The sequence below is a fragment of the Cetorhinus maximus genome, chromosome 6, assembly GCF_964194155.1.
Source record: "Cetorhinus maximus chromosome 6, sCetMax3.hap1.1, whole genome shotgun sequence".
NCBI classification, from domain to species: domain Eukaryota; kingdom Metazoa; phylum Chordata; class Chondrichthyes; order Lamniformes; family Cetorhinidae; genus Cetorhinus; species Cetorhinus maximus.
Genome location: NC_135884.1, coordinates 38,564,989 through 38,582,499, shown reverse-complemented (window position 1 = coordinate 38,582,499; position 17,511 = coordinate 38,564,989). Strand labels below are relative to the sequence as shown.

Below are 17,511 nucleotides of genomic sequence, written 5' to 3'. Positions count from 1 at the left end.
TGATTGGTAGAGGTATTGCCATGGAGAGTGCACCAAACTGATGATGACTGTCAGTTAACTGCCATGCACTGTTTGAAATTTAAACCAGGCAGCTTGACCATGATTGGTCAAGGCATTGCCCTGAGGAATGAGTCAGTGAATGGCTGTCACTTATTTTGTTTTGCTGACATGTTTCTTTTGTCTGAAAAGAACAGGACCCTGTGTATTAATATATGTAGCTTCCAGTACACACCACAGTATCTGCTACAAGGTGAGGCAGGAAAAAGCTTATGAAAAATGAACTGAGTAACAACACAGGCACTGGACCTGCTGTGCAAAGACAACTGCATGTATATTACTGCAATGTGACCTAACTGCAACAGAATTATTTATTTATGTGCATTCTCAACACGCAATTTCTCCAAAATCAATCTAGGCTTCTAGTGTCATCGTTGGCTTAGTGGTAGCACTCTCACTTATGAGTCAGAAAGTTGTGCATTCAAGCCCCATCCAGAGTCTTGAGCACATAATCCAGGTTGACACTTCGGTAGATAACTGAGGACAAGCTGCACAGGTTGGAGATGATGAGCTGGATTTTCAACGAGTCAGAACGTCTCGGCAGACCTTTAAAAATGGCAAGCAGGACCCAAAAGGGAGGCCCCAGTGCCATTTCTGACAGGTACCATTTTCACCAGCAGGGTAAGGGACGGGGCATGAAGCACACAGGTGTGAAACACTAACCTGCTGGACCATTTGAAATTAGTGCTGAGTTCAAAGAAACCCTATTTTCACTGTTCTAAGGGGAGGTGATGACGTAGTCACTGGACTAGTAATCCAGAGACCCAGGGTAATGCTCTGGGGACCCGGGTTCAAATCCCGCGACGGCAGATGGTGCAATTTGAATTCAATAAAAATCTGGAATTAAAAGTCTAATTAATGCCCTTCAGGGAATGAAATCTGTCGTCACTACATGTGATTCCAGACCCACAGCAATGTGGTTGACTCTTAAATGCCCTCTGAAATGGCCTAGCAAGCCACTAGTTGTATCAAAGTCACAAAAAAGGAATGAAACCAGATGGACCACCCCGGGATCGACCTAGGCAATGGAAACAGCAATCTTAGACCTGTCCTCCTTACTAACATCCATGGGGTAGTAGCAAAATTTGGAGAGCTGTCTCACAGACTAGTCAAGCATCAGCCTGACATAGTCATCCTCACAGAATTGTATCTTACAGATAATGACCCAGACACCACCATCACCATCCCTGCCGGTGGACAGGACAGACGCAGCAGAAGTGGCAGCACAGTGGTATACAGTTGGGAAGGAATTGCCCTGGGAGTCCTCAACATTGACTCCAAACCCCATGAAGGTCAAACATGGGCAAGGAAACCTCCTGCTGATTACCATGTACCACCTTCTCTCAGCTGATGAATCAGTGCTCCTCCATGTTGAACACCACTTAGGAGAAAGCACTGAGGGTGGCAAGGGTGCAGAATGTACTCTGAGAGGGGGACTTCAATGTCCATCACCAAAAGTGACTCGCTAGCACCACTACTGACCAACCTGGCCGAGTCCTAAATGACATAGCTACTAGGCTGGGTCTCCGGCTGTTGGTGAGGGAACCAACAAGAGGGAAAAACATACTTGACCTCATCCACACCAACCTGCCTGTCCCAGATGCATCTGTCCATGACAGTATCGGTAGGAGTGACCATCACACAGTTGTTGTGGAGACGAAGTCCCACCTTCACATTGAGGATACGCTCCATCATGTTGTGTGGCACTACTACCTTGCTAAATGGGATAGAATTCGAACAGATCTTGCAACTCAAGACTGGGCATCCATGAGGCACTGTGGGCCATCAACATCAGCAGAATTTTACTTGAACACAATCTGTAACCTCGGCCCGACATATTCCCCACTCTACCATTACTATCAAGCCAGGGAGTCAACTCTGGTTCAATGAAGAGTGCAGGACGGCATGCCAGGAGCAGCACCAGGCATACCTAAAAATGAGGTGTCAACCTGGTGAAGCTATAACACAAGACATGCCAAACAGCATAACCAGCAAGAGATAGAGCTAAGCGATTTCGCAACCAACAGATCAGATCTAAGGTCTGCAGTCCTGCCACATCCAATCGTGAATGGTGGTGGACAATTAAACAACTCACTGGAGGAGGATGTTCCACAAATATCTCCATCCTCAATGATGGAAGAGCCCAGTACATCAGTGCAAAAGATAAGGCTGAAATGGTTGCTACAATCTTCAGCCTGAAGAACCGAGTGGATGATCCATCTCGACCTCCTCCAGAGTTCCCCAGCATCACAGGTGCCAGTCTTCAACCAATTCGATTCACTCCACATGATATCAAGAAATTGCTGAAGGCACTGGATATTGTAAAGGCTATGGGCCCTGACAATATTCCAGCAATAGTACTGAAGACTTGTGCTCCAGAACTTGCCGCGCCCCTAGCCAAGCTATTCCAGTACAGCTACAATACTGGCATCTACCTAGCTATGTGGAAAATTGCCCAGGTTATGTCCTGTACACAAAAAGCAGGACAAATCCAACCCAGCCAATTACTACCTCGCCAGTCTACTCTCGATCATCAGTAAAGTAATGGAAGGGGTCATCAACAGTACTATCAAATGTCACTTGCTTAGCAATAACCTGCTGACTGAGACCCAGTTTGGGTTCTGCCAGGGCCATTCAGTTCTTGACCTCATTACACCCTTGGTTCAAACATGGACAAAAGAGCTGAACTCCAGAGGTAAGAGTGACTGCTCTTGACATCAAGGCTGTATTTGACCAAGTGTGGGCATCAAGGAGCCCATCAAAACTAGGGTCAATGGGAATCAGGGGGAAAACTCTCTGCTGGTTGGAATCATACCTAGCACAAAGAAAGGTGGTTGTGGTTGTTGAAGGTCAGTCATCTCAGCTCCAGGACATCACTGCAGGAGTTACTCAGGGTAGTGTCCTTGGCCCAACCATCTTCAGCTGCTTCATCAATGACCTTCCTTCCATCATAAAGTCAGAGTGGGGATGTTCACTGATGATTGCATAATGTTCAGCACCATTCGTGACTCCCCAGATACTGAAGAAGTCCATGCCCAAATGCAGCAACACATGGACAATATCCAGGCTTGGGCTGATAAGTGGCAAGTAACATTCGTGCTACACAAGTGCCAGGCAATGACCTTCTCCAACAAGAGAGAATCTAACCATCGCCCTTTGATGTTCAATGGCATCACCGTCACTGAATCCCCCACTGTCAACATCCTGGGGCTTACCATTGACCAGAAACTGAATTGGACTCACCATATAAATACTGTGGCTACAAGAGCAGGTCAGGGGCTAGGAATCGTGCAAAGAGTAACTCACCTCCTGACTCCCCAAACATATATCCACCATCTACAAAGCACAAGTCAGGAGTGTGATGGAATACTCTCCACTTGCCTGGATGACTGCAGCTCCTCACAACACTCAAGAAGGTTGACACCATCCAGGACAAAACAGCCTGCTTGATTTGCACCGCATCCATAAGCATTCACTCCCTCCACCACCGACGCACAGTAGCAGCAGTGTGTGCCATCTACAAGATGCACTACAGGACTTCGCCAAGGCTACCTCAACAGCACCTTCCAAACCCACGACCACTGCCATCTAGAAGGACAAGGGCAGCAGATAGATGGGAATACCACCACCTGTAAGTTCCGTTCCAAGTCACTCACTATCCTGACTTGGAAATATATCGCCATTTCTTCACTGTCGCTGGGTCAAAATACTGGAAATCGCTTCCTAACAGCACTGTGGGTGTACCTACACCACATGGACCGCAGAAGTTCAAGAAAGCAGCTCACCACCACCTTCTCAAGGGCAACTAGGGATGTAGAATAAATGCTGGCCCAGCCAGCGAAGCCCACATCCCGTGAATGAATTAAAAAAAGGGCCTGAACCCGCAGTGTTGAAACCATGATTTTATGGAAGAGGCGTCAACAATTGTGAAGGGCCACTTTAAGGTATGTTTAAGTATCATACTCTGAACTGATTTACATCCCCAGCCCTTTAAAATTGAAAAAAACAATCTGCAACTTTCACTCAGTGTAAAAAGATTTGGAATGCATTGATTGGTGTCATGTTGGAGTTGTATAGAAACTTGGTGAGGCCACAGCTGGAGTACTGTGTGCAGTTCTGGTCACCACATTATAGGAAGGATGTGATTGCACTGGAGGGGGTGCAGAGGAGATTCACCAGGATGTTGCCTGGGATGAAACATTTAAGTTATGAAGAGAGGTTGGATAGACTTGGGTTGTTTTCGTTGGAGCAGAGAAGACTGAGAGGCGACCTGATCGATGTCTACAAGATTATGAGGGGAATGGACAGGGTGGATAGGGAGCAGCTGTTCCCCTTAGTTGAAGGGTCAGTCACGAGGGGACACAAGTTCAAGGTGAGGGGCAGGAGGTTTAGTGGGGATGTGAGGAAAAACTTTTTTACCCAGAGGGTGGTGACGGTCTGGAATGCGCTGCCTGGGAGGGTGGTGGAGGCGGGTGGCCTCACATCTTTTAAAAAGTACCTGGATGAGCACTTGGCATGTCATAACATTCAAGGCTATGGGCCAAGTGCTGGTAAATGGGATTAGGTAGGTAGGTCAAGTGTTTCTCACGTGTTGGTGCAGACTCGATAGGCCAAATGGCCTCTTCTGTACTGTGTGATTCTGTGATTGACAAGTTAGCTGCTTTAGAAAAAACGTTAGCCATCAGTTTTTACAATTTCAATCGACTCCATTGTTTTCATTTCCCAAGATTGTATTCTAGGTGAGCCTATTATGAATGCTTGGCTCAGTTTCAAGAGGTCAGGAATCACTTATTTTAGCGAGGGTTATATAGAAATATTGATCGAGAGTTTTAAGAGGTTAATAAGGGGTAACTATCTTTTATATGGTTAGTGAAATAGATGTTTGTTTGTTTTTATAAAAGATTGACCACTTGAGGAGATTTATATTTATTGAATGGATTTCCTGAATGAGTTTTTTCAGTATCAAGTATGTTTAAGACCATGATTAGGTTATTAGAAATTAGTTTTTATACATCTCCACATGGCCCCTGAGGTCTGCACATAGTGGATACTAGTTCAGTAGCTATGGAGGATACATAGAGAAGAAGGAGGGGCCATGGAGTGACAATGGAGGTATGCGGGGGAATGGGGGGGTGTATGAGGGAGTATGGGGATATGAAGGGGCATGTGTAGGGGGTGGGGTATGAGGGTTGAGGGCCAGAGGGCTGAACAGCCTTTAATGCAATTGGGCTGAAGTCTCAGAGAGCCAAGGCAGGCCTCGTAATCAGCCTGCCTTGGCACTTGCCACCCCTGACCTGTCTCCAGAGTTGGAGGTCCCGACTCCAACCCACCCCCGGCTCCCTGGGATGAAAATATGTCGGGCGGGGCTCTTTTAAAGGAGCGGGTCTGGGTCAGAAAATTTCCCGACTCAACCTTCCTGCTTTGTTAGTGGAAATCCAGCCTGTTGCCTTTGGATTAGGTCAGTGCTTCCCAACCTTTGTCCCGGTGTAGCCCCAGACTTTGTGTAGCCCCAGAGAGAAAATCTGAGGGTATGAGAGTTGTTGAGCGTGGGTGGGGAGTGAGATTGAGCGTGGGTGGGGAGTGCGTAAACTGCAGGGTTTTTTTACACCCACTTTTTCAAAACCGTTTTTTGCGGCAGTAATCAGGTCTGAATCTGTCCGTTAGGCTCTGCCCACCATTAGAAAAAAATCACAAGGATTTAAAGAGGTCTTGCAGCTGTTAGCATTCAGTCTGAGCTCCATGGCAGCTGTTGAGCTTCCCACAGTTTAGGAAGCCCTGGGTTAGATTTTAAACTGAACTGAGTTTGCTCTCTCAGCTACAGGCAGATGTAAAAGATCCCATGGGACTAACTCAAGAAGAGTAGAGTTCTCACAGTGTCCTGGCCAACATTTATCCCTCAACCAACACCACTAAAACAGCTTAGCTGATCATCTATCTCATTGCTGTTCGTGGGCATTGCTGTGTACAAATTGGCTTCCATGTTTACTGATATTTCTACAATGACAGTATTTAATTGCCTGTAAACCATGTTGGAATTTCCTAAGAATGTGAAAGATAAAAATAAATAAGTTTTCTCTTACTATCATACGTGGAAAACCTTGAATAAAGTATTTATTTATAAGCCTGCTTAATTCCCTCGTTCATTTCTTAACTGCAAGACTTTAAAAACACTGAAATCCCACGTCCCCTCTCCAAAAAAGTACTTTTCTATTTTTGCAGGCCAATATTTCCTCACCTTGCTGAGTTACAGTTTCACAGGCATGTATAAGTGCTGATGAGCATGCTGGTAAGATACTCAACATTAGAAACAGCGAAGCTGAACCCAGTTTAGTCCTTACCCTAAGTTTAAATACAAGTGTTTGCAGCACAAATATTAATTGGAGATGCTTTTTATGGATTCTCCAGTCACTGAAAGCATGATGATCATAAAATGGTGCCTTTTCACACATGTATCATTTCATTCTTGCTCTGAACAACTGCTTCCATTTAAATGGAATCACCATGTGAATTTAATGTCTTGTGTTTCTGTTTTTAAACCCAGTTTGCCATACATCAATTTGAATCTGATTTCAATCCACTTTATTTGTCCCTCATCCTCTGTACGGATAGCCATCCATCAGACATCCATCTAGCTCTAGAAGAAATTTCATTTATATGCCATTTACAAAGCCCAATATGTTTCCAAGCATAGCTTTATCATAGCGTAGAATACATCTGCAAGGAACAGATAACTACATTTTTGTCATTCCATAATACAACCATTCCATTACTGAACTTGGATTTGACAAAAATAAAAACTGTCATTATGAGTTATGGGCAAGAAGAGCAAGAGAGAATTGCAAGAAGGGGGGTTGCGGGCAGAAGATGATATAGGTCACTTATACTCCAGTAAATCTAAGCAGAGGGATATAGATGAAGACTTCACTATAAAACAAACATTGAGAGATTTCTCATTGCTTCCCTGTCAATTAATAATTTCACTGATTTGCTCCCATTTCGAAAACAGTTATCCAAATATATAGACTACAATTATTTCAGGAAGATTTTCAGGAATCTTGATTGTCTTTCAGGAAAACCATCTTTTCCCATCAGGTGACACCATTGTGACCATCGCCCAGTGAAAGACATCTGAGTAACAATATATGGAATAGCCATAAAGACACAATCTCTAACAGCTCTAAAATGGGTTAAATACACAGTGCTAAATAGTGTGCATTATAAAAAGCAAACAACATCTGGATGTTGGTTGAGTGCCAAATAATATGCTTGGAGTTCAGAATACTTTATAAATCTCTTGAGCTTTGTTCTTGGTTTATACCAATATCCAAACACAACATTGTACCACTCATATTTGTTATATTTCCCATGTGCAATCAGAAATATAAAAAATAACAATTTGTAAAGATTTGTCCAAATAATTTAACAGTGAATTTTGGTGAAACTCACTTTTCCACAAATCAGTATTCCATCCTTTTCAGATGCTGATGGACCTGCTGCATATTTTTTGCCATTTCTGTTTTTATCTCAGTTTTCCAATGTTCCTTGTTATTTCAGTATTGCTTCCTCCATTCTCTCTCTCTCTCTCTTCAGGTACCATACCCTAAGTGAGTGTTGGCTATCATGGACTTCCATGTGTTGGTCCATAGTCATGCTTGGCAAGGTACTGCCAAGTGCTTTGCCGTTGCCTTCTGCAGGTTCTGTCTGAACAGGATACTCTCGCTCTTACCACCCGCCATTGGCATATTGGAAGGATTTGCAGGTTGATAATCAATCTGTTTAGTCATGTTATGAACACACCTTCCATGGTCATCAAGTTCTGAAGTGGAACTCGAACCTGCTCAGAAATGCCAAAAGACCTCCAGTTCTGTATTATCAATGGCTTATTTTCCTGCAAAAACTTGATATTGTCTCCTCACATTTATGAATTGTCAAGATTTCTGTATTTTTGTAGTAAACTGCAATTGTCCTTCTGTTTTAATTTGAATTTACAAATCTCTCAAAATGTAATTATTTTTACCTATATTACTTGCAGTAGAGATAAAGAATTGCTTATTCTTCACTATTTTTCTTTAAAGAATTTCTGTAGTGCTTTGCAAACAGCTGTTGAATCTCACAAATAAACAGACTATTATCCCATGGAATTATAATTATTTATACACTTACAAATTGATCAGATTTGTTCAATCCTGTCAGCACATAGGAAATAAACCTAAAAATAGGGGTATCAAAGATCAGTAATGGAAATGTAGAGGCAGATGCAGAGTAAAGAACTTGCATCTATACTCGCCTTACAGTTTTATTGGCCAGAAATGTTTTGTAACATGAACAATTCAAAATTTGATTATTTATCTCATGTTGACTTACCTTGAAACAGCATTGTCTGGCTAAAATCACTTCGCAGATCATTCTGACACACAGCTTGAACACGAAACAGGTAGAGTTTATCCAGGGAGACATGATTGATAATTGCCTCCTATGTTAGGAATACAAAGAAACAAATTATTTATTGCATATTCAATTAATAAATTGTAGGAGCAATTAGAATAAACAGCCTTAAAAATACTCAATCCTCCAGGCAATAGCATGCGACCTTTTGATTATTTCAAATGCAGCATACAATCACCTACATACTCTAGCTACATTAGCTGGAGTTCAAACAAAACAATCCTTTTCAATACAAACCAAAATAGTTTAAAGAATCAACAAACATCAACTGATTCAAGAGAACATTCTTACCCAGTGGGATTCAACTATTCCAAATTCACAAAGTTAGAAAGATACTTATAGACCCAATATAAATATGGTACGTTGAAAAGTCATTACCCTTCATGCACTAGGATTAGATTTAGATTTATGAACAGATAAATAATGTCTTCTGTGTATTAGTGCGATTAGCTGCAATAAAGTGAATAAATGCAATAAGAAGAATTACAGTGTAATTTATTCCACAGCTAATAAAGTCCAATTTTTAGCCAAAACATACAGATCTTTTGCATCATTCCATCAGTAGAAACTCTGACTCAATGTGATAATAAAACCATATTTGTTGCATGCAGCTGTCTCTTTTTAAGACAGGTTATGGCTTGCTACTGATTTAAAAGTATGCAAGAACGTCTAGTTTTATTCAACATGCTGAATCTGAATGGCTTTTGGTGAAGTCCCAGCCAAAGTCCATGTTGTTTCGAAGGGTATCCCATACTGGAAAATATTTTATTCTTATTCTCATTATCCCACAGCTTCTCTACAACATATAAATGGGAGCATGGCATGTGCTTGACACACATCAGCTGCTGGTGTGCCCCCTTTTCAGCTTTAGCAGCAGAGAGTGTATGTTCAAAGGTGCAATGCAGCTAAAACTATGGGCGGAATCATCCCAGATTTGCACTAAGTGAGGTAGCGGGCATGAGAAAACCGCAATGATGGGTTTTTGCGCCCAATCATCCCCTGGCAAGCGCCTTGCTCACACTCTCTCCATATGTCTTTATGCAGGACAAGATCATGCACAATCAACGGGAGAGGTCCCAGACTGGGGTTGGAGTGCCAGACATCAAGGTGCTCACTCCATTTGAGAATTATGCGTTGGAGCTGGCCAGAGAGGACGTCAACTGTTCCTGCGGCAACCTTGAGGTCAGCGACGAACACGCACGTGAGGATCCTGCACCACATCACCCCTCTCTCAATGTTATTCTGAGACCACCGTTTGTGTTCAGCGCCACGCTGAATAATCTCCAAATAATCTCCACTTTCTATCCAAAGTATATCTGACATGTCGCCCTTGGGCAACCTTGACCTGACTCCAGCACCTCAGGTGAGGACTCTGAGGGCAGCACTGTTGAAGACTTGTCACGGTGCTCACCCACACCCTCCACCAATGCAGCAACACACACCTCGGTGGGACCTAGATGTAGAGAAGCCTCGGGATCACATCGAGTGAGCACAGAACATAATCTGTTCCACAGCAGGTGGAGGCAGGGGCATCCTTAGTCACCAGAACTCGGACGACTGCTGGAGGCAAGGAATCTACTGAGTTTGAGTCAGTTGATGAGCCTCTGGACTCGGTCCTCAATCAGTTGGTGGAGCTGCAAAGACAATCACAGGAACATCAGGAACGGATGTCTGGTGCACTCCTCAGGCTTCTAGGGACATGGAGGAGTCTGTCCACCTTCAGTCTGAGGTGTCAGCACCGGCATGCCGACGCACTGAGGTCAACACTGGCAGGATGGCAGCCACCATGGAGACCTTGGTCCAGGACTTTGGTCCTGCATTGCTGCATGGACTGAACTCCATCACTGTCGCCATATTTGGCCTCCAACAGTGTCAACATGAGAGGGGTATGGGGCAGCTTGATCTCACTCCAGCTTCCCCTTCTTTTCAAAGAGTCAGCCAGAGGCTGTCGGACACCCATAAGGAGGAGTACCAGCAGCTTGACACCCCAGGCCATCCACCTATATGACTCTCGGGATGTCCAGCCGATCCAAATCCCCTCTTCCTGTGGCCCCTGCAGCTCCAGCTCCACAGGCTGAGGAGGGTGCAGCTGGCCCAAAGCCGGACACCCAAAGCAGTCTGGGGCCCTCCAAGTATTGACCCTCCAGAGGACGCCCGTCAAGGTAATCACCTACAGGGCGTCGCATTCAGCAGGCTGCCTCCACTTCCGCTTTAGATGCCTGGGGAGCACTAAGATGTGGCGACAGGGTTAGGAAGGTTAAGAAGATGTAGTTGCACAGCCTTGGCATGGGTGTTAATCACATGTCCATAATGTTCACTATTGTAAATAAACTCCCAAGAATGTCTCCTTGCCTATGGCTCCCTGTTATGAAGAGCAGTGTGCATGTCACTCAGATGTGAAAGCTTGAATCATGCACAAGATAAAGGCAGGTGTCTTAGTCCAGGGACTCTTCCCTGTGCTTTGTGCAGCCTTCAGACCAAAGTGATGGTCACACTTCACATTCACTTGACACATTAGTGATGCCTGCACCTCGATGAAACTTGTCATTGCTGTCAGAATATTTTGGGCAGGCATCACAGAATTCCGTCATTCCCTCTATGTGCTCTCAGCACCTTTGAGTTGGGGCTTGCCTCCCCATCTCTTCAGCATCTGTGTCTGATGACAATGTGCCCCTGAAGGGGTCAGGTGCTGAAGGCTGACAAAGGCTCAGGTAGATTTAAAGTTTCATGGCTGCGTCTCCTTGATATGACCCTGATCACATAGCGCAAGTCAAGCATTAACAGAGGCTATGTGAAGATCCTATGGAGTGTCCTCACCGCATGTCGTCACCATCCTCCTGGAATCTAGCGACTATTAGGGCCTCCGCTGCGTCTCTATGACATTGGCCTGAACACCGAAGGTATGTGCACCAACATCAGCCACACAGGAGTCAAATGTTCACAGGTGCAAGGTGAGGATGTCAGGAGTGTCCTCACTGCATCTTGTCATCACCCTCCACAAATCTTGTGGCTATGAGGGCCTCCTGAGCACACCTGCCTCGCCTGGCCAGTGCAATAGCCTCATCAACAGCATCCTCGCCTTCGAGGACTTCATCACTGTCATTCCCTTCGACGACCACCTCATTGGAAGAGACATGCAGCTCTTCTAACTCCTCCTCAGCCAGGTCCTCCCGCCATTGTAGCACCAGGTTATGTAGCCCGCAGCAAGCTATGATGATGCTCCACTGAACCCTTCGAGGCACCGGAAACTCATTTTCAACATGCCTATTGTTTGCTTCACCAAAGTCCAGGTCACGGCATAAGCCTTGTTATACCATCTCTCTGCTGCAGTCTGAGCATGCCACATGGGTGTCAGCAGCCACGTCCTCTGTGGGTAACCCTTGTTCCCAAGGAGCCAACCCTGCAGCCTCTCTGGACCCTAGAAGATGTCAGGGATCTGAGACCTGCTAAGTATGTAGGAGTCTTGGATGCTCCCTGGGAATCATGAGCAGACCTGTAGGGTGCGTTTGTGGTGTTGCAGGCTAGCTGAGCATTCAGTGAGTGGAGGCCCTTGCGGTTGACGTAGTTGACTGCTTGTTGCCGTGGAGATCTAAGTGCTGCGTAAGTGCAGCCTACACTGTGGAAAACCAGAGATATGGACAAATCCCAGTGCTCTTGCTTCCTGGCTTTCCTGATCTCAGGCGAAATGCACAAAGATTTATGCCTTTGCAAAGGTGGCATCCGTGACCTCCTGGATACACGTGTGTGGAGGCTTGCGAGATCCTGCACAGGTCACCGGTGGAGCTCTGGAAGGAGCCACTGGCGTAAAATTTGAGCACCGCGGTCACTTTCACAGCCTCTGGCAGTGGATGCCCTCCATGTCCCAGCAGTGTCAAATCCTGCAGCAGGTGATATACATAACTAACCAGTTCCCTAGACATGCGTAGTCTTCAGCGACACTGGTTCTTAATCATCTGCAGGAATGACAAGCACCATCTGTAGGCCCTGGGTCTAACGAAGCGCCATGAGCAACGGCTCTCAGTGAATCTTTAGCTGTGTGCACAGCAGACCCTGCTGCCCCTTCGTCTTGAGGGAGGTGCTCCTCCCTTTACCGAGCCAGGTGCCTCCAATGCACTCTTCTCCTTCCTCTCTGCTCCCTGTAGGCCATGAGGCACACCACTAAATCACTAGGCGCAACGATCCTGATACTCTCCTCCTGCAGGATCAAAGAGAGAGAAGCATGGGTTGGCATATGTGTCCTGAGAACCTCTCTTGGTTAAGTCTTAAGGTCCCTTCATGCGTGCAGGAGAGTGCTGGTCACCACTTGGATGGCCAGTGTGTAGTGCACTTCATGGCTGCCTGAAATCCCAGCCACCTCTGCCACATTCCACTTGACCGATTGGCGGCAGCTTCGGCCACTGGACTGCACGTTGTATTCTCAGCTCAGGCGCAAGCATTCTCCTAATCCGCACTGCAAGGCTGTGCTGTTAGTTTGAATCCTGTGGGTTACTGGTCCAAACCTTAATAAAGACATTGCAAGGGGCTGTGAGCACCTCCACCACTGACTGCGCCATGGCCACCTTTCACAAGGGGATTCTGCAACTTGCCCAGTCGGCAAATTGTTCTGCTTCCCTCTAAAATGCACATTAATTTGCAGTCTGCGCCCAAGGGGGTGAAAAGCTCTGGAGCATTTGGTGGCACATTCATGCTTTTGCGTTGCTTGAGTGGGCAGAAAAGCTTCAGAGGCTCGACTCCAAGCATGTCAATGGAGCTGCAGCTGATCGGTCTCAGCTGTGGAAGAATGCTCACTTTTGACAAGCTTTTCCAAGTGCGTGGCCACTTCTGTCACTGCCCCCCACCCTACCCACATGTGCTTGTGTACTTCCTCCAGACTGCTGTTGCCTTGCCACCACCCCCCCACATCCCTGGCATGTGCTTGAGTACTCCCACTTCCCCAACTCAGCCTCATCCACATTGGAGCCCTTGCCACAGCACCGCACTGAAAGCCTGCCAGGAAAATGCGATTTTCCTGTGTGCACTGCCCCCTGAATGCACGGCACCATTTCCTTGATGTTCTACAGGCGGTACTCACATGTGCTGTGCAAGGTTGTGTGCACTCACCTCCGAGTTCCCCTCGAAGTTAAGCTGACCAGGTGCGCACCTTTTAAAGGCAGTCATAAAGCACGCTGTTCTGAAGTCACATCGACGTGGGCAGTAAATTTTACTTGGTGGATGGGGGGAGGGGGCGGGGGATGATTCCGGCGAGCTGAACTTATGATGAGATGCTAAAGTGTTGAAATTAGGGAAACGCGGCCCGCCATTGACGGGTGGAGCAGACGATCGCAAACTGGTTTCACGACAGCGTAAAAACAATTTTTGGCCTTCTCGCCACATTATCCACGCATGCCCGCCATGATACTGCTGCCAATGCTACCGGACCATTCTGCACTATGTCAGCGTTGAATCCAGAGTTGGCTTTTCGAATTTATAACATCAGGTGTAAAACTTTTCACAAATCTATGGTAACAATGTTGCAGCAGGTGCCAAATTCAGTCTTGCTCCTAAACATATAAAGTGTTTCAAATATTGCACAAGTACTAATGTTAATGAGATGAACTGCACTGAATTGTTAAATGTCAAGTTAACTTAGCAAGCCAATAGCCTTGGGCTTTGAGGCTAGTAGAGCCATTAGGGTGATAGCTGTTACTCGATGACCACTACCTTCACTACTGCTCTTTAGTTAGAGAAAGAAACTGAAAAAAAAAAGACAGGACAATTTGTGAACCAACTCACAAAATTGTTAAATGTTTGTCAGAAAGTTAACCAGTACATTTTGTTTCCAGAGGCTGACCCTTTGTCAATGACCTTGGGTTTGAGTTTTGTTCCTATACTACACCTTAATTTGTACAGCTTGGCACAGAATCATAGAATGATTACAACACAGGAGATCATTCAGCCCATCAGGTCAGTGCCAGCTCTCTGCAACAGCAACTCATCTGGTCCCCTCATCCGGCTTATCCCCATTGCCTTGCAATTTTCTTAACTTATGATAATTATTTAACTCTATTTTGAAGGTCTCAAATGAATCTGCCTCACCATATTCTTAGGCAGTGCATTCCAGATACTAACCACTTGCTGCGTAAAAGGTTTTTCCTTGTGTCACCATTGCTTCTTTTGCCAATCATCTTATATCAATGTCCTCTGGTTCTCAATCCTTCTGCCAATGGGAACAGTTTCTCCCTATCTATTCTGTCCTCATGATTTGGAACACCTGTATCAAATCTCCTCTTAATCTTCTCTTCTCCAACTTCTTTCAAGTACAATCACAGTTCTTGGTTTTCCAGGAGTGGGACATGAACCCACAACCCTCTGATTCAAAGGCGAGGGTGCTATGAACTGAGCCACAGCTGACACCTCTTTCTCTTCTCCAAGGGGAACAGCCCCAGCTTCATTATTAATGTATATCTGTGAAATATTTTACACCTGATGTTATTAGCGTGAAATGCCAACTCTGGGTTTAATGCTGGCATAGTTTTGCTGTATCACATCTTTAAGCATACACCCTCTGCTGCTAAAAGCTGTAAAGGGTGTCTACCAACAGCTGGTGTGCCAACCGGATACCATGCTCCCATTTGTATGCTGCAGAGAAGCTGTGGAATAATGTGAATAAGAAAAAAATATTTTCCAGTATGGGATACCCTTCAAAACAACATGGACTTCACCTGGGAATTCACCAAAAGCCATTCAGGTTCAGCATGTTGACTAAAACCAGACGCTCTTGCATACCTTTAATTCAGTAGCAAGCCATAACCTGCCTTTAAATGGAGACAGCTGCAAGCAACAAATATGGTTTTAAATGGAATGAAGCAAAAGACCTGCATGTTTGGGCTAAAATTTGGACAAATCTATGTAACAGAAGTTCCTCATCCCTGGAACCATTCCTGTGAAACTTTTCTGCACCCTCTCTAATGCCTTCACATCTTTCCTAAAACGTGGCGCTACCGAAACTGGACAGAGTGCTTCAACAAACACGAGCCAGTGTTTTATACAGATTTATCATAACTTCCTTGCTTTTGTCCTCGATGCCCTTATTTATGAAACTTGGGACCCTATATGGTTTGATTAACCATTTTCTCAATCTGTCCTGCCACCTTCACCGGTTTGTACTCATAACACCCGGTCCCTCAGCTCCTCCACCCCCTTTAGGATCATGTCCTTTATCATATATTTCCTCTCCTGGTTCTTACAACCAAAATGAATCACGTCACACTTCTCTGCATTAAATTTCATCTGGCACATGTCCACCCATTCTACCCGCCTGTCTCAAGTCCTCTTGAAGTTTATCACTATCTTCCTCACAGTGTGCAACACTTTCAAATTTTATGCCATCCATAATTTTTAAAATTGAGCCCTGTACACCCAAGTGCAGATCATTAATATAGATCAAGGGCAGAATTTTGAGTTCGGCGGGCGGGCCCAGGGTCGGCCGGGAAACGGGCCGCCACCCGCGATCGGCTCCCCAACGCGATTTCATACTGGCAGGCCAATTAAGGCCCGTCCAGCATGAAATGCAGCTGCCCACTGGTCAGGAAGGGCCGAGCGTGGGTAGGAGCCTGTCGGTCGCCGGGTCCAATGGCGACCCGGCGGCCAGTTTAAAAATGGCACAGGCAGCCCCTGGAAGGCTGCCACAGGAGAACATCTGATTTGCGTTAGCAAACTCAAGCGATGGAGTCGAGTACGGCTGGAGACGCCAGGCGGGAGGACAGGTCAGGTGGGCACTCGCCCCCCCCCACTTTTCAGATGAGTGCCTCGCAGTCCTCCTGGAGGAGGTGGCTGCCAGGAGGGACACCCTTGTCCCCAGAGGTGGGAGGAGGTTGCAGCACTGGTTAGCAGCCATGACATGGTGCAGCGCACATGGGTGCAGTCCTGGAAGTGGTTCAATGACCTGCTGCACTCAGGAAGGGTGAGTACCGTGTTGGCATGGGTCAGTGTGCAGAAGTGTTAAGGCGTGGCCGTCCTGCCGTGGACCTCAGGGGTGCTAGAGTCTGAGTGCCAACTGTCAATGACACTGAAGCTGGCCAAGGGGGTAAGCCCTGGCTGCTTGGACTGCGTGCTTTGTGGCTTGAGGGCCATGACTGAGATGTGCCCTGTGAGATGTTCCTCAGCTGGGGTTGGCCAAGCTGTAATGGCGCTGCAGGTAGAGAGTGGACTAGTCAATGCTTCTCTGTCCTCTCAGGAGAAGACGAGCCATAATCAATCAGAGAGGCCACGTACAGGCGGAGGCCCGCCCAACCTGCTGTCGCTGACCAGGTTTCAAGCAGGACGCTCTTGAGCTGGAGAGCCGGCGCACTCTTATGTGTGACCGGGCGTGGAATGGCAGGAGTGCCAGACGAAGGAAAGAGCGCAGTGCACGGAGGTAAGAGTTTCGGATCGTGCAACCATTCTGGTGGAGTCTCTTCATTGATGGAAGCCTCAAACCTGGGAGTCCCGATGGATCACTGAAAGATGATGGCACCATGATGAAGATCTCCATTGTCTCACCAGGGTGTCTGGCATGCACAGTGACAGTGTGATGACTTTAACTAATGGCATGTCCTTGTTCTCCCTTTTAGATTTGCCAGCTGGTTAGCAGCCATGGCATGGTGCGGCGTACAGAGGTGCAGTCCTGGATAAAGTTCAATGACTTGCTGCGCTCAGGAAGTGTGAGTACCGTGTTGGCATGGGTCAGTGTTAAAGTGTGGCCGTCCCACCGTGGAGCTCAGGGGTGCTAGAGTCTGAGTGCTAACTGTCAATGACGCCGGAGCTGGCCAAGGGGATAAGCCATGGCTGCTTGGACTGAGTGCCTTGCGATTTGAGGGCCACGACTCAGATGTGCCCTGCAAGGTGTTCCTCAGCTGAGTTGGCCAGGCTGCAATGGTGCTGCAGGTAGAGAATGGACTAATCAATGCTCCTCTGTCCTTTCAGGAGAAGACAGGCCATAACCAATCAGAGAGGTCACATACAGGCTCTCTGGGCCCCAAAGAGCCACCC

The 17,511-nt window shown here is 46.4% G+C and overlaps 1 protein-coding gene across 1 annotated transcript in view; it reads right to left on the bottom strand.

The window, feature by feature from the left end:
- The window catches only part of LOC144681722 (receptor-type tyrosine-protein phosphatase gamma-like), an 803,078-nt gene that overhangs the window by 169,108 nt on the left and 616,459 nt on the right, over window positions 1-17,511 (bottom strand). The window contains exon 10 of the mRNA XM_078543625.1: window positions 8,422-8,530. Coding sequence (XP_078399751.1) covers window positions 8,422-8,530 — 109 coding nt within the window. The remainder of the gene's footprint in view (window positions 1-8,421; window positions 8,531-17,511) is intronic.